General features: G+C 40.9%; 2 protein-coding genes across 4 annotated transcripts in view; one reads left to right on the top strand and one right to left on the bottom strand.

The window, feature by feature from the left end:
- Nucleotides 1–1,018: 1,018 nt before the first annotated feature.
- spred2a (sprouty related EVH1 domain containing 2a) lies at nt 1,019–22,404 on the top strand. Of its 3 annotated transcripts, none has more exons than XM_088075214.1 (6): nt 1,026–1,508; nt 11,771–11,945; nt 13,328–13,496; nt 14,173–14,237; nt 17,107–17,262; nt 17,774–22,404. In XM_088075214.1, the coding sequence occupies exons 1-6, from the start codon at nt 1,483–1,485 to the stop codon at nt 18,464–18,466; spliced, it is 1,284 nt and encodes a 427-aa protein (XP_087931340.1). In that variant the 5' UTR covers nt 1,026–1,482; the 3' UTR covers nt 18,467–22,404. The 3 variants fall into 3 exon arrangements, with proteins under 3 accessions (XP_087931341.1, XP_087931340.1, XP_087931342.1); XM_088075216.1 differs by lacking the exon at nt 1,026–1,508 and adding an exon at nt 9,882–9,913; XM_088075215.1 differs by lacking the exon at nt 17,107–17,262 and having other exon boundaries at nt 1,019–1,508.
- Nucleotides 22,013–24,255, bottom strand: part of LOC121965698 (actin-related protein 2-B) — an 18,270-nt gene continuing 16,027 nt past the window's right edge. The window contains exon 10 of the transcript XR_015776109.1: nt 22,013–22,152. The gene's annotated coding sequence lies outside the window, so the exon portion shown is untranslated. The remainder of the gene's footprint in view (nt 22,153–24,255) is intronic.

Genomic DNA, 24,255 nt, shown 5'->3' with positions numbered 1-24,255 from the left:
TCAAACTTCTTGCAATTTGATTAACCTTTCTTACCAAGTAGCTCATTGCACTTTCTCACCATGTTTTCGAGAGAAATTGCACCAAATGTAAAAAGAGAGTAAAAAGTGAAAATGTGCAAAAACTTTAAAAAAATTTAAAAAAGAAAGACAGAGAAAGAATAAAGAGAAGAAAAAACACAACAAGGAAATTACTTCAGAAAAGTGAAAGTGCCAGCAAAATGATGTTGTTGTTTGTTTTGTAGAATAATTTTAAATATGTATTTTAAACCATTATAAATATATACTTTGACTACTTTGCCCAAATAAAGAAAGGCCAAATAAATACACAAAAAACACAGAATCACAGTTAAATAAGATCTGGAGATATAAAATACACACAGCTATAACTATAAATTCTGCCAAATTAACATTAAATCCTGTCGATTGTTGTTGGTTGTAACAGAGCTGCAGCAACATGAGCTGACCGCAAGGTGTCAGTAAAACACAGAGATCACAATAAGCCAGGGCTCTTATTCTGAAGGATAGGTTGCAGGTGCTTGTCAGTCGTGCAGAGGAGTGTAAAATATTTAAAAAATATAACTGAGTAAAGTACCACACCTTAGTGTACAATATCTTAAAATATAACAGAGTAAAGTACCACACCTTAGTGTACAGTATTACAAAATATAACAAAGTATCACACCTGAGTGTAAATTAAATAAAGAAAGAGAAGAATGTCTATTATTATTATTATTATTATTATTATTATTATTGTTATTATTTGAAAATTAAATTTAATAAAATACGCTTAATTACTGGTGTTATTTTCAATAGTACTATACTATTACTATTATTATTATTATTATTATTATTATTATTATTATTATTATTATATGAATACATTTAATGAAATTAGCTTTTGACAGTAGTAAGCTACTGTATTAGTTTCATTATTATTATTATTATTATTATTATTATTATTATTATTATTATATGGTAATAGCACGTGACTCTGCAGTCCTTCGGGTCTGACGTCACCCGCCCTCCTCCTCCTCCTCCTCCTCCTCAGTCCGCTCCGCTCTGCCTGCGCTTACTGAATCCAACATGGAGTAAGGAGGAGATGGGGCTCGTCCGGGGCCATCCTCACCGACACCAGCGCACCATTTTCGGTCACCGCATTCCAGGCCGACCCGGCGGTGGAGGAGGCGGCGGAGGAGGAGGAAGAAAAAGAAAAAGAAGAGGAAGAAAAGGCGTAGGAGGAAGAGGAGGAGGAGGAGGAGGTGGTTGGAAGAGGAGATCGGATGCGCCTCTTCGGATGCGCTCCAGTAATTGAGGAGTGAAAGGAGAAGAGGAGGTGTTGGAGGAGGAGGAGGAGGGAGAGATCCGAGGACACATAACGCACATCGGGATTTTGGGATCCGCCGCCGCTGAAGGAAACATGAAGACACCGCGCTGTGCAGCCGCGGCGGGAGCTCGTTATTACCGGAGGTGAAACGGAAAAAAATGAGCGAGGACACGCGCCCAGACGAGTGAGTACCCCCCCACCCCTGTAACCCCAAATAATAATAATGATAATAATGATAATAATGATAATAAGAGCACCCCACCTCATCGTTATCATTCTCTGATCATTCTGATTGGCTGCCGATTGGCGCGCCGCCGCTGAGGTTTGTGCATTGGTCACATGGACTGATATGTTGTTATCAAGTGATGAGGGGGTGCAGGGGCCCTCCTCATCGTCCTCCTCCACCTCCTCCTCGTGGAGAGGCTGGTTGAGGTCGGAGCGCGTGCAGCCTCCTGCAGATATGAGGAGGTGATGGAGGTGCAGTTTGCACCATCACGCGCTGACAGAGGAGGCTCTGCGTGCAGCATCTCTGCATTCATTTCATGTTTGCATGTTGTCCTTCATACATTAAAAACTGAACAGAAACCAGTTCCTGCACCAGTATAAACCAGCGGCTCCACTATCTGGCTCACGATGAGACCACTGGATGCTGTGACTCATCATCAGGGTGCAAATGTCCACAAAGTTGTGACCACTTCAACCAGAGGGGGATTAGTCCATCTCACAACACTATTATAAACCCTCTTAAACCTCAGTGTGAGAAAGACAACAGAAATTACTCTAAAAAAACTGCAAGAATTTAGCAAAGCGACAAAAAAACTAGCACAAAAAAGCAGAAATGACAAAAAAAAAAACAAAACACATAGAAATGACCCGGAAAAGGTGCTTAAAAATTATAATAGTTCTGTAAAATAATTTTAAATTTGTAATTATGGTAATTAAAAATATAGTTTTATGGATAGATTACCCTATATTTAAAAAATAGAAAATAAAAACATTCTAAATCTACTAAATCTTGCTATTTTTGTTGCATTTCTTGGAAAGTTGCCTCCCTGTTTTACCCCACTGAAACCTTGCAATGCAGCAAATTGGCTCAATTTCTTTGAAAAATATGAGAAGAAGGAAATAAGCGTTTAAAGACGACATGAACATTAGTCCTCGATCCTGCTACATCATTGGAGTTGAAGGATGAGTTGATTAAAATCAGCAGCTTCCAAATTGCATTTGGTTGCTCGGCCATGTTGCTGTTGATGGCATCTTACGATTCCTGTAGCGCATTTTTTGGATTTGCATCAGAGTCTTGTGTCCTGTCGGCTCTGAACAACGTCCGCCCATCCAGTGCAACAGCTTGATCCAGGATGTTAGGGGTTAACCATGTTTCTGTGAAGATGTGTGCAGAGCAGTCTCTGATTTCCTGGTGCTGAGTGAGTCACAATCGCATCACATCCACTTTATTGTGCTGTGACCAGACATTAGCCAGAAGAAGGCGTGGTAGAGGAACAGCTCTCGGTCAGTCGGGTCAGCCTCGCCCTGATGCCGGCTCTCCTCCCTCTCTTCATCTTTCGGTTTCGTTTCTCCCCTCTGATCGACTGGCCGCTCAGCGTATGCTGCTTGTGAGGATCCTCTCGCGGTCTGCTGCATTCAGTCCAAACTCCACACAACTTTTCCTGATGTAGATAAAAGCTTCTCTATCGTAGAAAAGTCGTGCTTCAGCAGAAGGGGCCATGGAGTCGAAAAAATGTAAAAATATAGCAAAACAGTGGCAAGGATTTGAGGAGGTACTGACTGCTGCATCTACACGCGTTGCCGTCGTCAAAGCTTGACGTGAAGGGTCACCGCCCGACCGTCACCGCCCAACCGTCACGGCCCGACCGTCACCGTGTGACGACTTCAGAGTGAGACTGTTGACCATTGACCAAACATGGCTTTTGCCCACCGTGTTTACGCATTTATGATTAAATTGTGTTTTCAAATTATGTCACAGTTGTCTTTCCAACATGAGAGGCCGTTCATGTGAATTTTCCTTGTTGGGAAAGTCGTCATTCCGATTATTTAGACATCGCATGAAGGCAGCATTAAAAATGGAGTTTGTTTTGTTGACGACCCACCCAGCGTTTTTTTTCGGGGCCGCACTGAAGTACCTACCCTGAGGCAGGGACTTGTTTGGGCTCTGCTCTCACAAATTGTCCCACAGGTGCGGTTCCTAACACTACCCCCTAGCTCGTGCAGTGAAAATGGTCCCATAGTCCCCAAATTTGAGGAAAAAACACCTGTGTACTCCTGACCTGTGTGCACATTGGTGTTTCCATGGATGGTGAGGTCGTCTCTATTTATACGATTCACAGAGGCGTCAAGAATGTGGCCTTGAACATCCCAGAATTCTAGAAATGTCCAAAACTCCTAGAAATGTCTTTAAATCCTATAAATGTCCTAAAATCCTATAAATGTGCTAAAATCCTATAAATGTGCTAAAATCCTATAAATGTGCTAAAATCCTAGAAACATGACTGGGGCTGCTGCGACTGGCCCCCGGCCCCTGGCTTCTTGTCATTTTGCAAAAGTGGCCCCAAAGCAAATCAGGTTCGGTCTCCCTGCTGTAGTAGCAGGTTTTCGTGACGGCAGCTGCAGAGTTTGAATGAGCCGCTCAGAACATGTTGACACAGAGTCCTCAGCCAATCAGATCCTCCGTGGTGGGCGGCGGGCGTAGGCGGCAGGTAACCCGATGAAGCAGGGCACCTTTCTTCTCTTTACACTGCCTCGCGCTGTGCACACCCCTGCAGGTAAACACATGACTCACACGGCCGCGCTCAGCCACATAATACACTCAACTTAAGAGATGTTTACCCAGACTGCACCAGGCCGCACAGAGGAGCGGGCGGCGGGCCGCTCGTCCAGACGAGGGCTTCATTTTCACTCTGGTCACTTTTTAAAACTTTGTTATTGTGCCGCTCACTTTGAGTTTCACTTTTATTTGCTCACTAAAATCTCTCTTCATGGCGTCTTGTGATGTCCAGCGAGTCAAATCCAAACGACTTTTCAGAGAAAAATGTGCAAAACATCAACGTCAGATCAGCCCGAAGTGCAAAATAAAGAAAAAACTGTGCAGGTGACCCAGAGCTTTATGAGACTAACATCTCTACACACCTTTCATACGCAACTTTTTGACCTTTTAGTCTCCATAAGGTGCCAGAGCGCATAAAACAGCTTCAAAATAGAGCTTGTTGATCAAAAAGGTGCCAGTGGAGGATCCCCCACACCCCCGACAGAGGTCCTAGATAAGACACTAATGTCCTAAAATCCTAAAAAACTCTTAAAATCCTAGAAACATCCTAAAATCCCAGAAATGTCCTAAAGTCCTAGTAATGTTATAAACCCCAGAAACCTCTTTAAATACTAGAAACATCCAAAGTCCTAGAAATTTGCTAAAAGTCCTAGAAATGTCTTAAAATCCTAGAAATGACCTAAAATCGTAGAAATGTCCTAAAGGCCTACAAATGTCCTCAAATCTTAGAAACATCCCAAAATACTTAAACATCTTAAAATACTTGAAACCACTTAAAATACTAGAAACGCCCTAAAATGCTAGTTACTTCCTGAAGTTCTAGGAATATCCTAAAATCCTGAAATAAACTGACCACATATCCAGGAAACATGTTGCGACTGGCCCCTGGCGTTGCGTCAGCTCACCCTGAAATCTGTTTCACGGAGTCGTGGAGGTTGAGGTTGAGCAGCAGCAGACGGCAGGTGATCTGATACCTGCTCCGGAGTTTTTACCGTTCGGGCCGGAGGATCTGGGTTTTCGTTGGACGGCGAGGGGCTGAAACTCTCCCCTCTCCTCTCCAGAAGTGTTTTTGTGGGGGTGTTTTCTATTGATCGGGCAAACCGATGCCTCCGACCGGCACAACAGAGAGCTGTCGATAACGCCCGGGGGGTGACATTGAGGAAAGGTCAGCGGTGTCGCTGGTGCTCCGGCCCCGCCCACACAGGACAGCATCGATTTTACATCAGCGCTGACCTCCATCCGAGCCGCCGGTGCCCACTGACTCCAGCTCAGGCGCTCCGGTGGTTTTAGGGGAAAATATCATCTTTTATCGTCTTTCAGCTGTGATTAAAAACTTAGTGATAAAGTTTGAGTTTTACACATCGGACATCAGCGGAGCCATTTACTGCTTTTTAAAAACATTCGGCTAAAAGTGACACTGAGGTCGTGGCTAATGTTACGAATATTATCTGTAAATGATGCTCCTTATGTTGTTTTTGGCCCCCCAAGTATCAGACTGGGGGGGGGGGGGCATGTCAGATCTTTCTTTCAGTGTATCTTATATTGATTTTAGCATGTGTTGTGTAAAACATTGCGATTTTTCTTTCAAACTTCTTGGTGATGTTTATTTTGAAGAATTGGCCATTTTTTTTCTTTAAAACTTTTTGGAGATTTGTTTTTCTTAAAACATTTTTTGTGATTTTAAAAAATATTTGATATATTATCTTATCTTATATTATATTATATTATATCATTAAATACTAATATTTTTCTTAGAAAGTTTTTGGCTTCTTTTGGTGTTTTTGTTAAATTGACAATTTCTTTTCTTCAAAAGTTTTTCATCAAAAAAAATATTTGATTTTTTTTTTCCTTAAAAAAAGTTTTGTGTTTTTTAAAATTTTGGTGATTTTTTTTTTTTTTTAAAGTAAACATGCCTTTTAAACCTGCAGGCCGCCCAAAGCAAAAATCTCCAAAATGACTCGAGCTGTACCCGACTTAGAGTAATGTCAGTCGGATTTTGCGACGTTTGCAGACCTCAGCACAAACGCTGCGGTCCAAACCACATCACTGTCCTGCTCAGATGACGTTAAAGCTCACCCTCAGGTGCAATATTCCTAAATTTTTGTCTTGATTTTTGGTGTTTTGCATGTTGAACTGGGTCATTTTTACATGTTTGTTATAATGAAGAACACATAAACACTCTCAGCGATCACTGCACTGTAATTTAATGTAAAGCAGATATTAACTACGAGGTGAAAACAGCCATCGACAGGATGACGACTGTCTGAAAAAATCTCTTTTCAAACTACAAAATCAAACGTTCTGTGTTTCCAAACTCTCTGATCACCGCGTTCATCCGAACTCTCGGATGTTGGAAGTTTGAGTCTTTTGGTGGTCGGCGTCTGACCGGCAACGTGACGCGACTAATGGAAGATGGATTTCCTTTTGGGTCGACTCGATCACGCCGTGCGGATTCACCGCCGCGCACGTCCGGTGACAGAAAAAAACTCTAAAACATGAAAACAAACCCAGCTGAAGGTCAGCGGGGGCGGCGCTGCTGCTGCTGCTGTTTGTTGTTGTTTGTTGTTGTTGTTTGGGGCGACTCGGTGGAAGTGCAGCGACTGTGTGTGTGTGTGTGTGTGTGTGTGTGTGTGTGTGTGTGTGACGGGCGAACGAGGGAGGGAAGTTACTGACAAGTTTGGCGAGTCAAACGCCATCTGCTGCTGATCCAGACCTCCAAGAAACCAGGTTTTCTACGCTGATGATGTCACGACGTGTGATTGACAACACGTGTGTCCCAGTGGGAGCTGTGTGTAGTTATGCACTGTGTGTGTGTGTGCGTGTGTGTGTGTGTGTGTGTGCGTGTGTGTGTGTGTGTGTGTGTGTGTGTGTGTGTGTGTGTGTGTGTGTCTTGCATGATGATGGAGCAAACAGACCACCAGAGGCCATTATCTGTAGCTCTGGTCAGCTCCCACAGCTGTGTGTGTGTGTGTGTGTGTGTGTGTGTGTGTGTGTGTGTGTGTGTGTGTGTGTGTGTGTGTGTGTGTGATGCTGTTTGTTTAAGTGCGTCCACACACTCTCGTTGTTAAAGTGCTCTAAGCAGCCGTTTCATTACCGTGTCCTCTGAGGACGCGGCTGTTTGCAGCGATGTCCAACTGGCGGTTTGTGGGCCAAACTGGGGCCTCCACCGATAACTGTGTGGAGCCTGTTTCCACTGCAGGAACCACGGAAACCTTTTTTAAGGGATGCAGGGACCTCTTTTTTCGTACTGGATGAACCAGGGAATAAATTTAGTTTCTGGCTCCACAGAAAGTCCCTGCTGCGGCGGGAAGTTTTCTCCGATGACTGACTGTCGTTTAGTGGTCAAACACAAACTTCGAGCTGCTGTAACTTTTGTACAACTTTGTTTTTTTCCGTCTCAAAATAAGCTCTGATTGCCACTGGATTCAATATCAGAGAGAGGACTGGACATTTCTGATGTTTTAGCAGTAAGAAGTAGTTTTGACTCTGAGAAACATATAATCTTTATTCATCTGTGGAATAAAGTCGGAGAGATAGACCAGCGGCCCCACAATACGATATTATCACGATACTTTACTCACGATATGACTTTACATCGCGATATATTGCAATTTATAACCTTTTTCCAAACACATATTACATCCACATACTGAAAAGCATCTCAGTATATTCACACCACGCTCTCAGTGACCACCACTATTTTCTGAAAAATAAAAACAAGTAAAAATCGAAGAAACTTCCTAAATCCTAGAAATGTCCTAAAATTGGAGAAATGTCCTAAAATCCTAGAAATGTCCTAAATCCTAGAAACATCCTAAAATTCTAGAAATGTCCTAAAATTGGAGAAATTTCCTAAAGTCCTAAGAATTCCCTAAAATCCTAGAAATGTCCTAAAATTGGACAATGTCCTGAAGTCCTAGAAATGTCCTAAATCCTAGAAATGTCCTAAAATTGGAGAAATGTCTTAAAATCCTAGAAATGTCCTAAATCCTAGAAATGTCCTCAAATTGGAGAAATGTCCTAAAATCCTAAAAATCTCCTAGAGTCCTAAGAATTCCCTAAAATCCTAGAAAGGTCTTATAATCCTAGAAACGTCCTAAATCCTAGAAATGTCCTAACATTGGAGAAATGTCCTAAAATCCTAGAAATTACCTTCAATGCTTGGCACATGTTTGGGCAAGTTGAGTGTCTTTGCTTCAGTGACAATAACCGCTCAAGTTGAGATTTTCGGGGGCTCCAGGTGCCTTTTTTGGGTGTTGGTGGGGGTCTGAGCCCCCTTGTCCATGCCTACGTCTGTCCCCGTCTGCAGGTTAGAGGTGAGAAAAACTGTCCTTTCTGAACTTTTGGGTGAATTTCCTAAATTTGGCGGCGCAGCTCTGATGTGAGACAGTTGGTCAGCTGCTCTCTGCGCTCAGACGGTCAGTGTGAGGAATCGTGATGCAGCGCTGCCGGAAACACAAGCTCGTGTCTGATGGACGGAGGACTTACTGTAACGCAGCAGAGACGAGACGCTGACTGGACGCTATCTGCGTCCAAAAAAAGACAGTTTCATTATCTTTGTACTGTCGTAACATCCGACCTTTTGTCTTTATTTTTGAAGTGAAGTTTGCAGTCCTGATTTGTCCCACATCACCGTCCGACTTAAGACTGACGGTATTATTGATTATATTTATTGATGATATGAGATAAATAGTTCTGGCATCATCAGTTTAATTTTTAAGAATTTACTACTTTAATCACATAATATTATGATTGTTTTTCATAAATGTGCTACTTTAATCACTAAATATTACACCTTTTTTCTCATAAAGCTCATAAATTTATTGAAACCTTATAAAATATCTCACAAATTTACTAGTTTAATCACATATTATGAATCTTTTTTCCTTATAAATTTAATAGTTTAATCAAATAAAATTGCACCTTTTTTGGGGTAAATTCACGATTTTAATCACATAATAATACAACTTTTTCTCATAAAGTTACTAGTTTAATCATGTAATTTTACAACTTTTTTCACTTTAATATACAAGTTTATTTACTTAACATTACAACTTCTCTTCAAACATTTACTGGTTTAATCTCATAGATGTACTAGTTTAATCATGTTATATTACATCTGCAGCCGCAGAAGGACACGCATGAGCGTAACGTGTAGATTCACTCACTCACAAGTTAATTTGAAAGAAAATTAAAGATCAGAAATGATGCAGAGAATTACAAAATAAAAAACACAAGTTTTAAAGCCAGAAGTTGCAGAGATGTTTTTTGTCCGTGTGTTAGAAACACGAACCCACCGACCGGCCGGCGTCCCGAAAAAACTGCCTGCAGCCTCGAAAAGAAATTTTACATCATCAGTCATTTTGTAAGTGAAGGTGTCACTGTTTGCAAATGGAGGAGCTCTCATTTTGGATCCAAACTCCAGTATATAGTCCCCTCAGTGAGTGTGTGTGTGTGTGTGTGTGTGTGTGTGTGTGTGTGTGTGTGTGTGTGTGTGTGTGTGTGTCACTGCATGCTGCCGGCAAATGCAGTGATGACTCATGCTACACACACACACACACACACACACACACACAAGCACCATCTGTTTGACAGGCAGGCTGAATCACACAGTGGAGGGAAGCAGTGTGTGTGTGTGTGTGTGTGTGTGTGTGTGTGTGTGTGTGTGTGTGTGTGTGTGTGAGGCCCGTTTGGATGTGGCGTCGGCGGCACACGGCAGCACAGTTCGACAGCTTGTCGTCAACGGAGACCGCCGTGACACTGTGACCGTGGAAACAGGATGTACGAGAGATGTCGGAGCACAAAAGGCAAGACGGACAGAGAGAGAGAGAGTGTGTGTGTGTGTGTGTGTGTGTGTGTGTGTGTGTGTGTGTGTTTTAATTTTTATTTTTAAATCTTTTTTTGTGTGTTTGTATTTTGTCCTCGGCGTGCTTCGGCCTCCGTCTCCAGCTCTTTTTCTGAATGTAAAGATTGAGTCTCTGCTGGCAGCTCAGATGATGGACGGGGTTTGTTTTGGTTTCCTGTGTGTGTGTGTGTGTGTGTGTGTGTGTGTGTGTGTGTGTGTGTGTGTGTGTGTATTCACAGGTGAGTAATGCTACGCTCAGTAAAGAACATGAAGGACGATGCAGATGCCGCCGCTGGTGTCGGTATCCGTGCGTTCTCATTGGACGACAGCACCTGACAGGAACTGGCTCGCCATTGGTCGCTCTAATCTGTGTGTGTGTTATTCGATTTCGATGCTGGACCCAAAGATGGCGTCCTTTCAGCCCGGCGTATACACCAAAAAAAGTCACGGTGCCTTAATGCCTCAAATCACTGAAGTACAAAACGTGCAATAAAATCTGTTTTGCAGCAGCAGAAAATCTTAACAGCTGGAGTCCTTCAGAGAAGGTGGCGTTTATTATGACGTTTAACGGCGGCCGCGGTCGGTCTGTTTGTTAGTAATTCTGTCTCATTAAAACACACGTGTGGATTACTGAAGGGGCCGAACAGGCTCAGGCCCAGGGGCCCCTAGTGTCAGTGGCCCCCCTGGCCTTGACCTGCAAAATGTCCCTCAAATAAACACGCAACGACCAGGAGGAGACTCCGAATGACCACAAAGAGACGTAAAGAAACTAGAAAGAGAATAACTACAATAAAGACAAAACAGACACAAAACTGCTGCAAAGAGACAAAAATTGTCCCCAAAGGAACTCTAACTGATCTCAGAGAGACACAAAAAGACCTCAAAAAGCTACAAAACAAACTCGAAGAGACACAGAATCACCTCGAAGAGACAAACTTCGACCTCAAAGAGACAAAAAATGACCTCAAAAAGACAAAACCATCTCAAGAGACACAAAACTGCCCCCAAAAGACACAAGACAACCTTAAAAAGGCACGAAAGAATCTCAAAGAGATGCAAAATGACCTCAAACTGACAAGAATTACCCCTAAGAGACACAAAATGACCTCAAAAGACACAAAACTTCCTCAAAAGACACAAAACAACCTCAAAGAGACACAAAAGGACCTCAAAGAGATGCATAATGACCTTAAAGAGACATAAATCGACCAAAAAGAGACACAAAATGACCTCAAAAGACAGAAAACAACATTGAAGAGACACAAAAGGACCTCAAACTGACAAGAATTACCCCTAAGAGACACAAAATGACCTCAAAAGACACAAAACTGCCTCAAAGGCAAAACAACTATAAAGAGACACAAATTAAAAAATAAATAAAAAAGACGCAAAAAAACCTCGAGGAGACACAAAAAGATGCAACAAAACGACAGCGGACAAAAAAACACCACAGAGTCTGTGCAACTTTTTGCATTGTCTCCTAATCTGTCCATGTACAGTCCTGTCCAACTTTGTCTCACTGTAAAGGACAAACCAGTGCTTCTTAATGTCTTTGACTTTTGACCTCTAATAAAAAACAGCAGATTCTCAGATGTCCATGTCTATGGACATGTCCATGTCTCTATTATTGTTATTTTTTATGTCTTTGACTCTTTCTGACGTTTTGTCTTCGTCCCGATCAAACTTTGCTCGCTGATGCTGCTGTTTCCTGTTTTCACTGACGCTGAAACGATCGTTCGTGTAGATTTAAAGTCGCGGCGTCCTCCTCAGCTGGTCGCCCTGCTAACTGCTGTGTCCGTGTCTTTCCGGTGTGTCGCAGTGACAGCTACATTGTGCGCGTCAAAGCGGTGGTGATGACCAGAGACGACTCGAGCGGCGGCTGGTTGGCGCAGGACGGCTGCCTGAGCAGAGTGGGCGTGTGCAGGCTGCTGCCGAGCGAGCTGCTGGGACGCAACACCTTCCTCATCCACGGGGAGCGCCTCAAAGACAAGCAGGTCGGTGCAAGCAGACGTTTTTACATCAGCGCAGAGACTTTTTTAATTTAGTCGTCTTTTGCAGCCCAACGTTTCTGCAGAAATTTACAGTTTGAGGGATTCTTTCTTTAGATTTCCTGTCGGTGCAGTTTCTAGGACTTTAGGACGTCTCTCGGATTTTAGGACACTTAAAGGCTTTTATTATTATAAGATTTATGACATGTATTGTATTTTAGGACGTACCTGGATATTTAGAACATTTTTAGAATTTTAGGACGTTTCTCGGACTTAGGACATTTTTGTTTGGACATCTCTCCAATTTTAGGATGTTTCTCTGTATTTAGGACATTTCTTGGATTTAGGGATGTTTCTAGGATATTAAAAGGTTTCTAGGATTTCAGGATATTTTGGGGATTTAAGGATGTTTCTCTGAATTTATGACATTTCAAAGATTTTAAGACATTTCTCTAAATGTAGGACATTTCTTGGATTTAAGGACGTTTCTCAGATTTTAGAACGTTTTTTGGATTTTCTGAAGTTTCTAGGACTTTAGGACATTTTTGGGATTTAAGGACATGTTTAGAATTTAAGGATGTTTTTAGGATTTTCAGACATTTCTTGTATTTGAAGATGTTTCAAGGATTTTAGGACATTTTTTCTTCTTCTTCTTTTCTTCTTTGATTTTAAGACATTTCTCAGTTTTCAAGTTGTTTCTCAGATTATAGGAAGTTTCTAGGATTTTAGTACAATCCTGGTATTTCAGAACATTTTTAGGATTTTAGGATGCATCTCAGATTTGAGACCATTTGTCGTCATTTAGGACATTTCATGGATTTTAGGACATTCTATGATTTTCGGATGTTTCCAGGATTTTAGGGCATTTCTCAGTTTTTAAGGCGTTTCTCAGATTTGAAGACGTATCTGGAATTTTAGGACAATTCTGGCATTTTATAACATTTCTAGGATTTTAGGACATTAGTGTCTTAGGACCTCTGTCGGGGGGTGTGGGGGACACCTTATGGATACTAAAGGGCCAAAAACAATTTACAGTGTCAATGACTTTATTTTTGTTGTTAGAAAATGATTGGGGGGCCAGCCGACACCGTATTTGGGGCCAGAAGTGGCCGGTGGGCTGTAAGAAAATAAACCAGCTATATAAGTAATCACTGTTATTTTTTTCACGTTTGAATGAGGACGTTTTTATTTCAAACTGTTTGTGGGGCTCTAAAAGTTTATTAATTTGTGGATTCACAGATTTCCACATCGTCGTTCTTCGTCGGCGTCAGCAGCCTCTGTATGTTGCAGCGTGCACGCGGCAGCGACTCAGAGACCGCCTTCTTTTGAACCGGATGTTTATTTTTCAGGTCGTCTCATCGTGTCGGTGGGTTGTGATTATTTTCCAGGTGATTCTGGAGTGTTTCCTAAAGAAGGATCTGGTCTACACGAAGGCCACGCCGACCTTCCACCACTGGAAGGTGGACAACAGGAAGTGCGGTCTGACCTTCCAGAGCCCGGCCGACGCCAGAGCCTTCGACCGCGGCGTGAGGAAGGCCCTGGAGGACCTGACAGAAGGTACGCACCGAGTCCCCGGAGGGGAATTTGCTAAAGGTCCTGGATCTGTCTCTGCACCAGGATCTCATGTCATGCTGCCTTCACGAGTGACGAGTGCATAAACGGCCCTCCAAAGTCGTGATTATGAGTGGGAAATTGGGAAATTACCCGATACCCGAGTTGCCGAGTTGTGACGTTTGCGTGACGTTTCAGAGCAACAGGAACGGCGAAACCATGGAAACTGTGTCAACAGTTGATGGCAAAAAAATGTACATTTGGTTGTTTTGTGAATAGTAGCGATGATTTACTTTTGCAGATTTTAGTATCTGCGTCTATTAGCTGAAGCAAGCAAACGTTCAACCGTAAAGCAGCGCGGCGAGTAAACTAACACTGATAACACGTTATTTTATAACACGAGTCGATGACTTGAGGTCATAAAAGCATAAACGTGGCGGTATGGTAAGAAACTTTTTTATTGGTTCATGTACTGAATATAAATGGGTGGAAATATGGGTTTTTTTCTAATTTTTAGGTTTTTTTCCTTTAACTTGTTACTAGTTTCTTGCTATTTTTTGGGCTATTTCTTATTAATTTGCATGTTTTTAAAAGAAATTATGCCGATTTGCTCAGGTTTCAAAGGGTTAAAGCAGGTGTTTGGTCTCTTCCTGTTGTCCTGACCCTCCTGTGTGTCCTCCAGGGTCAACCACGTCCTCATCGACGCTGCAGAACGAGGCGGAGCTCGGCGATGACGACGTCTTCACGGTGAGTGATTCTTCTCCCTCAACTTTTCATTTAATTTTATCTATAAAATCAGATAAATCACAGTTTGCCTTCACTTAAATACATTTATTTTGGTTTTGATATCAGCCCCACTGTGCAGCGACTGCCATCAAACATCATAAAATGATTAAAATTAATTTAGTTTGTTTGTATGTTTTGTTTTGTTAACATATCATATTACAGGAAAGTTTCATAAAAATAAAATAAAATAAAATAAAAATGAGTAATCTCAGGCCTCAGTAACATTTTCTGAATGTTGCTATGAAAACATTCTCCCTTTGTTCTCATGCAACATTGTGGGAACATTTTATAAAAGGTCATTCTCTGATTTGTCACCAACATCTCCGAAACATCCCCAGACCCAGCAACAATTTTTGGTTGTAAAACGTTCTGAGAATGTTAAAAAGGAACCACTGAATGTTTTAGTAACATTTAAGTTAAGTTTAAGTTTTCTTTATGTTCCCAGAACATTCTTCTTAAAGTTCAGGCAACATTTTTTATAAACATAAAAAAAATTGTTTTTATTTATTTATTTATTTATCATTATTATTTATTGTTGCATTTAAAACGTTACATCATTTGAAATGATAAACATCCCTAAAACGTTCTTTGAACATTAAATTAAAATGTTTTCTTTAAAACATTATTGCAACGTGAAGTTAACGCTTGACAATGTTGTGGGAACGTTCTCAGCAGCCCCGACCCATAAATGTGCCACATTTTAGGCATGAAAAGACTCTGTAGCGTCCCGTCCGCCTCCGTCCTCAGTCTGATGGACGGATCAGGTCCTGCTTCCTGTTTCCAGCAGCGTCAGAGAGCGGGCGGATCGTTTCCGCAGGATGTGCAGCGCCGAGAGGAGCAGCTGACCGTCGCCGATCCGTCAGACAGACGCCTGTTTACATAGCTGGCCTCGTTTAGAGGAGACGGACGACCGAGGGGGACCAAGCTGCAGATCAGTCCCATCCGTCCTGTCCGAAAGTCTGAAGTTTGGCTCCCTGAGGAGGAGGAGGAGGAGGAGGAGGAGGAGGCGCTGTGGAGGATGTTGATCGTCAGGAGTAAATAAATGTCTCTCCGTCATGATGCAGTGCTTCATCTGGAGGTCTCTGAAAAACAGCAGAGATCTGGACCTTTCCAGGGTTTTAGGACATTTTTAGGGTTTTAAGACATTACCTGGATTTAAGGACATAGGTTTAGGTAGGGCTGGGTGATATGAAAAAAGTCTTATCACAATATTTTTTTTTCAGTCGATGTTGAATCACGATTTCTCTCGAGCTTAAAGTTTCCCTTTGACTCCTGAGTGAGATATGAAGATATCATAAGGTTTCGTGTATGTGTTATATGTAATAAACATTTGATTTATTATTATTGTTTAAACTTCCCAGCATTATATAAAAATGAAAAGCTCCATCTTAAACAAACTTCAGGTAAATTGAAGCACATTGTGCTGATAATAGGCCAACCTCTCCTGACTGCAGGACTCTGACTTCAGCTTCTGTCAAACTTCTGTGCTGTTAATCATTTTACTCAGGAATTAAAAACGTTTGAGTCGGCCTACTTCTCCTATAGCTGCCAACATTCACAGTTAGAGAAAGGCTGAAAATAAGCTCATGTGCTTGTGGCCCCGGGCCCCCAAAACATTACATCTGCCCTTGGTAATAATAATGAGAGCTCAGCGCGAGCGGCCGGATGAGACACGGAGCGATGCGTCCTGGTGTTTCTAAATAATTCATCCAAAGTCTGATTAAAGCTGAAACTAACACAAAGTCGTCTGTAGAGTCTAAAGAAGTCACTTTCACCTCTGCAGATGTGTCTGTTTCAGACACTTTGGTGCTGTGAGGAGAAGCTGCGCTCTGTTTGTCTGTCTCACTGCGCTGCTGTCGGACCATCGGCTGTTTGATCCGCCATGATGAAATGCTGTGGCTGTCAAACACTCAGCTGTTCTACAGTCAAAGTCCTTCACTTTTTACATGATTGTTAAACACTTCTGTCCTCGCTGTGTTTTGGCGTGAGATTTTCCTCGGTGTCATGAGAGCGTGAGACAGAGCCTAAAAGCGTGAGACACACAGCAGATACGTGGGAGTTGGCAGCCCCGGTGGGGAAAGGGTTAACAGACTTTTTAAATAACCGAAATACCCAACATGGGCAAGATTATGTCGATTAGAGGTTCTGAATGTCGCTTTCGATTATTTTTCCAATAACTGCCCAGGACTACTCCTTAAAAATATATTGTTCTCATTCTTACATTTTATTACAACTTGGCCACGGGTCCAGATAGGACGGAGTTTTGGTCCGGATCCGGACCGCGGTCTGCCAGTTGGTGATGTCTGGCTTACAGGTCCATGTGATGTGTTATGGGCGCCATTAATATCCACCTTGGTGCGTATTGGTCGCGCGCAGTGACAGGTGTTTTGTTGGAAAACCGCGCAGGAGCGAGACAGTTTGTAAAACTGCACCAGTGGGAGCGGGCTGTCTGCATGCCGGAGCGGTCTGTTGGACATGTAATAACAAAATGAAAACATTTTTTATATTTTAGGACATTTCTAGTGTTTTAGGACATTTGAGTCTTAGCTAGGACCTCTGTCGAGGGGTGTGGGGACTATTTTGATGCTGTTTTATGGACTCTGACACCTAATGGAGACCGAGGGGACAAAATTCCCAGTGTGACTCACTTTATTTTTACCGTCAATTGGAAAATGTTTGGGGGGCCACTCAGCACTCAGGGGCCAGATTTCGGGCTTCACTGCTTCAAGTGTCTAAAAGAAAGTTTCAACCTCTCCGTCCACACTGCGAGAGGTGAGACTCACCCGAGTGTTTGAGATGTTGTTCACGCCGTCCGCTCTCTCTCCTGCAGACGGCCACCGACAGCTCGTCCAACTCGTCGCAGAAGAGAGAGCCGGCGATGCACACGTTGGCCCCGCACAACTTCTGCGAGGCCCGGCGGCACCACTGCATCCTGGGACATTTCTACGAGCAGCACCGACCCTCCGATCACTACTTCCTGGACCAGGTGAGGGGAGTCAGAGCTGCAGCGTGGACTAACAGCACTCGTTTTCAGCGACTCGTTGAAAAGTAAAAGTAAAGTTTTAATGAATTCTTCTGATTTCAGTTTGATCGGAGTCACGCGGCGTGTTTATCGAAGCACATGAACATTTATTTATGTGTTTATTTGACGGGGACAAATACAGAGTAGATGCTATGCATACAGGTTTCTAGCCAAGGCTAATTCGCAACCCCCGTCCCTGGTTAGGCGTCCAAAATTTAAACAGACATAACAGTACGGAGTCAAAAATACTACATTACATTCTCTTCAAATCTCTTTGAAATCTGAGTCATATAGAAAAATTATTTTGTGTTAATGTGTTATTTTATTTTATATTTGTTTTGAAACCCATCTAAATCAACTGCATTACCCATAAGGCCTTGCAGTGAAACCTGTTAGCAGCTGTGTCCCTGCTGACCTCATGTCCCCTGGGGGACAAAGTCTGTGAACGGTCTCCGTCTTTTCTCCGTCTCTGCAGGCGGTGCACATGTTCCCTCGCCACGTCAGCTTCCAGGTGGAGGAGGAAGAGATCGTACGCATCAACCCCCGAGAGCGCACCTGGCTCACCGGCTACGAGGACTACCGCCACGCCAACTCCACGCGGGACAAACTCACCCAGCCCGAAAACCTGGACGCCTACGTGCACTTCGCCAAGAGCGAGCCGCCCAAACACGACTACACCTACCCGTACCCGCTGAGCTGCGACGCGCAGCGAGGCTGCGACGGGAAACCGGGCTGCCTGGAGCTGAGCGGCGGACACCGCGCCGTGGTGACGGTGCAGCCGCGAGCGCTGCAGCCCAAAGGCAAGAGGCGGAAGGAGGACGGCGAGCGCTCGCGCTGCGTTTACTGTCAGGACATGTTCAACCACGAGGACAACGGGCGGGGCCGCTGCCAGGAGGCCCCCGACCCCATTCAGACCTGCATCCGGCGGGTCAGCTTCATGTGGTGCGCCGACAGCCTGCTGTACCACTGCATGTCGGATCCGGAGGGCGATTACTCGGACCCGTGCTCCTGCGACACCAGCGACGAGCGCTTCTGCCTGCGCTGGACGGCGCTGGTGGGCCTGTCGCTGCTGGCGCCCTGCATGTGCTGCTACGCCCCCCTCAGGGCGTGCTACCGCTGCGGCGTGGCCTGCCGCTGCTGCGGCGGGAAACACAAAGCTGTGGGCTGAGCCGCCGCAGGCCCCGCCCCCCCCCTCACGGAGACAGCAGTGACTCGTGGGAAATGGAGGCCGCTGTGATTTTGTTGTTGTTGTTTGTCTCGTCTCCGATTTCCGGAAAGAGGAGAAGAAGAAGAACTTCGTCTCAACGAAAGGAATTAAAACAAAAGTTTCCTGTTGGTTTTTGGTTCGATGTCTTTTGTGACGTTTGGGCCAAAACGGCGTCCGATCCTCACGAAGACTCGACAAAGAATATTCATTTCTATACAAAATTATACATATATATGTGTGTATATATAAATATATATATATGTATATATACACACACATATATATATGTACAGGTACTTTCTATTTTTACACTGGTGTGTTTCGAAGGCTTGAACGTGTCATTTCTTCAGTATGAATGTCGTTTGTTGCAGTTCGCTGATTCGCTGCAAAACATTTGAGCCTGAACGAGAAATTTCGGGACGCTCGCACCGTTTCAGAAGAAAACAAATGTCATGGTGAGATAATTTCACTTTAAAGGGTTTGTTCAGCAACAAACAGTGTTGCTCGTGTTCAGTTTTTGGTGAGAAAATGGATTTCCGTCTCGTGTTTGTGCGTTCGGTGCGGAGCTGGACATCAGGACGCCGTTAGCCTAGCTTAGCACAAAGACTGGAAGCAGGGGGAACAGTTAGCCCAAAAATAAATTAACCATCGCGGCTAAAACTACAAATTAGCTTCACTAACTTAACTAGCTGCAGCGCTGGATTAGGGTTATGTTAAAGAAAAAAAAAAATCTTACATTGTGAAATTAAAGTCGTAATATCAAAAAATATTATGAGGAAAAAAACGTATAAATTTGCAAGAATCAAGCCGTGATATTGCAAGATTTCACTCATAAATTCACTAGAAAACAGTTATAACATTAAGAGGTTAAACTAAAAAATGATGAGAGAAAAGTCTTAATATTACAAGATTAAACACCAAAAACACAACCGAAGAAAAAAATATTATGAGAATAAAGTTTTAATTTCGAGGAAAAAAAACTCATAATATTATTTGATTAATCTGGTAAATTTACCAGAGAATAGTTGGAATATTTTAAGATACATATATTATATAATATTACGTTTAAACTCGTAAATGTATGAGGAAACCAATATTTGTTATGTGATTAAAATCATCAATTTATTATTTTTTTTAACCAGCATCAGTCTTAATCATACAATCAAATATTCATTAATTTTTAGAATTTTAACACTTTAAATGCCAAATGTGCCAATGATTTGCAGCAACATTAATTTGTGTACGTTATATTTTTTTGTGTAGTCAAATACTCACACTCAAACCACTCACACACAAAATGCACTTTTCAAAATCAGGCCAAAAAAAAATAATACATTAATATTATATTCTAAATTAACTGGGTTCATTTTTTGACCAATATCAGTCCTAATCATGAATATCAGATATTGATTGATTTTCATAATTTTTAACCCTTTAAATGCCAGGTTCTTGTACTGATGCCACTATATTTTTAGATGAAAAATAAATTATTTTTAATATACTAAAAAAAAATTAGCAAGACATTGGCAAACTTTACAAGAAAATTCCTTGAAAAATAGCCAAAAATAAATAAATAAATAAATTCCAAGATTAAACAAAAATACACAATCTTGCCTAAATGTATGACATATGCATAAAGATAGCCGAAATTATAAAAGAAAAAAAAAGAAGAAGAATGAAAAGCCAAATTTAACGCACCAACATGGAAGAAGAGCCGTCCATCTTCTCATCAAATCCTCAACAACAAAAAGCTAAATTATTAATTATTATCATTAAAACGATTTAACATTTCTTTTAAGCTAACCTGAATTCTCCGCTCACGGTTTTCTCTTCGTGTCGAGGTGAATGTTTCGCTCCGTTTCGCCGACGCTCAGCAGAGGATCTTAACTGGTCTGAGAGCTGCTCTGCTTCCAGCAAAAAGAACAAATAAATCAGTCCCGAATAATCCACAAAGACCGAACTTTAGCTTTTTGGCTTTAAATCTAAATATGTAAAGTTTGGTGCAGATTTATCGCCCAGTTTTGCAGCTAGAAAACACAGTTTTCACAGTTTAACCCTTTGAAACACGAGAAATTGGCTTGATTTAAAAAAAAAAAAAAATTGGAAGAGAGCAATGAGCAACAAAAGAGGAAATTACCCAAAAATGACCAAGAAATCAGTAAAAAGTACAAAAATATGACCTGAAAATTGGTATGGCTGCAATAAATGGTGGCTGCAATAGAAATAAAGCTGCTAATGTTTTGAACATCCGTCGTCATGGTTACTGGGATGTTATCACTGGAGAAGTCGCATAACATCAGTCAGTGGAAACACAGTCAGCTCCACGCTGTGTTTAACAACGTTTCGAAAATATCGCTTAAGTTTTGAGCAAATCTGTGATGGAAACTCGTAAAGCACCTTTAAAAACTGAGTTTGTGAAACGTTTTGACGAACAAAGCAAAGCAGAAATACGAGCTATACGATAACGGAAAGCCAAAAGGTCCAATTAAAGACAAGCTAGAAGAAACTCGGGTAGAGTTTGGATGAAATTAAAACCAGAGGACAAATAATGCAACGTGCAGGACGAAAAATGTCAGTTTAAAATAATAAAAGAAAGAGACCAAAAACAATAAACGCAGTCAAACCACAAATAAAAGGAAATAAACTGATAAAACTTCAATTTAAAAAAAGAAGAAAGAAATGTCATATTTGATTATTAAATTTAACTAATGGTAATAATTTGGAAGATTATTCGCTGTAAAATTGATAAAACATAAATTTAAAATACATTTAAAAATAAATAAAACAAGTGTTATTTCCATAAAAATCCCCGTTTTCACATAAATGTCAGATTTCATTATTAAATTAAACTAATGGTTATAATTTGGAAAATTGTTTGCAGTAAAACTGATAAAACATAAATATAAAACAAAATAAATTTAAAAAGAAATAAAGCAAGTTTCAAAAGGAAAAATAATGCAACATGCAGGAACTCATAATGCTAGTATAGAATAATAACAAGAAATAGACCAAAAACAACAGAAACAATAGAAACAATCAAACCACAAATAAAATGAAATAAAATTGATAAAACATAAATAAGATTTTTTTAAATAAAAAAAAAAAATATATATATATATATATATATATATATATATATATATATATATATATATATATTAATAGGCTATTAAGAAAAAAATTAAATATTTTTTCCATTAAAAATTCCCTTTTTCATATAAATTTCAGGTTTAATTATTAAATTAAAATGATGGTAATGATTTGGAAAATGGTCGGCAGAGACGTAAAATTTAACGGGAGTTTTTGTTAAAAAACAAAAACACCAGTAAGCTACAAAAATACATATTTAATTTTTTAAAAGAAAGTGTGGTGTGAAGCGAGCAGCGGTCAGCGGAGTGAAGGCCTCCGTTATAATGAACCCGTCCGTCCGTCCGTCTCATCTCTGCTGTTTCCTGTCCAGCTTCATGACAAACTGCCGCCATCCGTCGTCGAGAAGATAACCCACGTTTACTTTTCTATCTGTGGCGAGGAAAGCGAAGCGAGTCTGTCGGGCGCAGCGTCTCCGCTCTGCGCTCACTTCAGCTTTTAAAGGAAAGTGCCTGAAGCCTCCTCATTTATGTCCCGATGTATATTTCACTAAATAATAACTGTGTTAAAAAACAAAAAAAACAAAGAGCAAAGGTTGTATTCATCGGTTTGTCTTTTTTATATAATTCACATTTTTACCTATGTAAAAAAAAAATCAGAATATAAATATATATATGTATATGTATCAGGTGTATGATGTACATTTTCAGTTCTATTTTTTTATTGTTTCTTATATGATGGATGTAAATCTCTTCGACAGAAAAGAGACAATGAGACGTCTATAAATACAAATACATCGTCTGAAAACTGAAGCCGCAGCCTCGACGCTGACATGTTTTTTTTTATTATTTCTAAATCCATATTTTTGGGGTTTGACGGGCATCTCACATAACTTCACTACTGTAACAACATTTTCCTAATTTTAGGGTTGTTTCACTGAATCTCTCATATTATTCTAACGGATGATTTCAGGGCACGATATGACAGCTATGTGAATTATATTTAGGGATTTAAAGGCAATATACCAAACTTTGGCATAAAAAACACAATATTTTATGATTTAGGGGCCACATTTCTTTGGGAATTTAGAAAAATAAAACTTGGGGGTAGTCATATGAAAATATCACAAATATGCAGAAGTCACTTTTACAAATTTTGAATATATGACAAAACAAGCTCTACGTTTAAGTTTAAGTTTAAGTGATACAACAAACTTCAGGCTCAAATAAAACAATACTAATATTAGAAGTTCACATAAAACATGGGGATGTTGGCACTTTAATAACTTATATGATTATAAGAAATTAGAAATTTTGGGGTTGTAAGGGCACTTTAATAAATAAATACATATACACACACATATAAACACACGCACTATTTTTTTGTGCATTCAAAGATATATTTTTATCAGCTATATTTTATGTTTATCATTCTATCTGATTTTGTTTATTTTATTTTTACTTGTTTTATTGCTTTAATTGGTTCTGACAGCTTTAGAGTACTGACGCTGGAAATATATTATTTTATTAATTCATTTTTAAATATTGACAATAATATAAAATTATAAATATATATTATATTATATTATATTATATAAATCTCATAAAACATCGTTACAACCTCCAGTTCAAATGCAACAAACAAGAACAAATAGTTTCAGATGATATTATATTTTAGGAAAATTAAACTATTGATTATTGATTATAAAACAGCAGAATCAGTCTTTTTAAATTAACACGAGATCAGATTCAGATTAAATTTCAATGACAATCTGAAATCTTGGAGTGTCAGACAGACGGACAGTCAGGTCAGATCTCACACACACACACACACACACACACACACACGCACACACACACACGGAGCAGGATGGGGGGCTGCTGGCAGGGTTGGTGGTCTCTCGCAGTCACATTTGTTTCAGATTTCATCCGCGTAAACAAAGCGAGGCGGGCAGACTCACTGGGGCCTCAGTAAATCAGGCCCAGACACACACACACACACACACACACACACACACACACACACACACACACACAGACACAGACACAGACACACACACACACACACACACACACACACAGACACACACAGGGTCTCTGCAGTTGAGGTTTTGCAGCCTTGTTGTTCTTGTTGTTGTTGTTGTTTTGATGCTGCTGCTTATTTTCTCCACAAACAAACACACACACACACACACACACACACACACACACACACACACAGAGTTCAGTTTGTGTGTGTGTGTGTGTGTGTGTGTGTGTGTGTGTGTGTGTGTGTTCAGGATTTAGGGGGATAAACAGGCAGAAATGTAACATAATATACTGCTTTCTTTGGTGTCTAATCAGCTGAAATTAAGAACGATCCTCCGCGTCTACGGAGACCGCCATGTTTCTACAGTAGCCCAGAGCGGACAAACCAAACACCGCTGACAGATAGAGACTTTCACGTTTTCATGTTTTTTTCTCTGTGATAAGCAGCAGAATTTTTTTTTTTTAACGCTTTCAAACCTGGTCAGATCGACTTGATTTCTTTCCAAAACATGAGAAGAATTCAAAGAGTTATTTAAGGATAAATGACCATAAAATTTGCAAGAAACTAGTAAAAAAAAAAAAAGTACAAGAAAATTACTTCAAAATTAATCTGAAAAAACATCCTTTTTACTCTTG

The sequence above is a fragment of the Plectropomus leopardus genome, chromosome 3 (genome assembly GCF_026936395.1).
Source record: "Plectropomus leopardus strain MGB_pleo_1.0 chromosome 3, ASM2693639v1, whole genome shotgun sequence".
NCBI classification, from domain to species: Eukaryota; Metazoa; Chordata; class Actinopteri; order Perciformes; family Serranidae; genus Plectropomus; species Plectropomus leopardus.
Note: the sequence above shows the minus strand (reverse complement) of the source record. Positions and strands in the feature narration are given on the sequence as shown.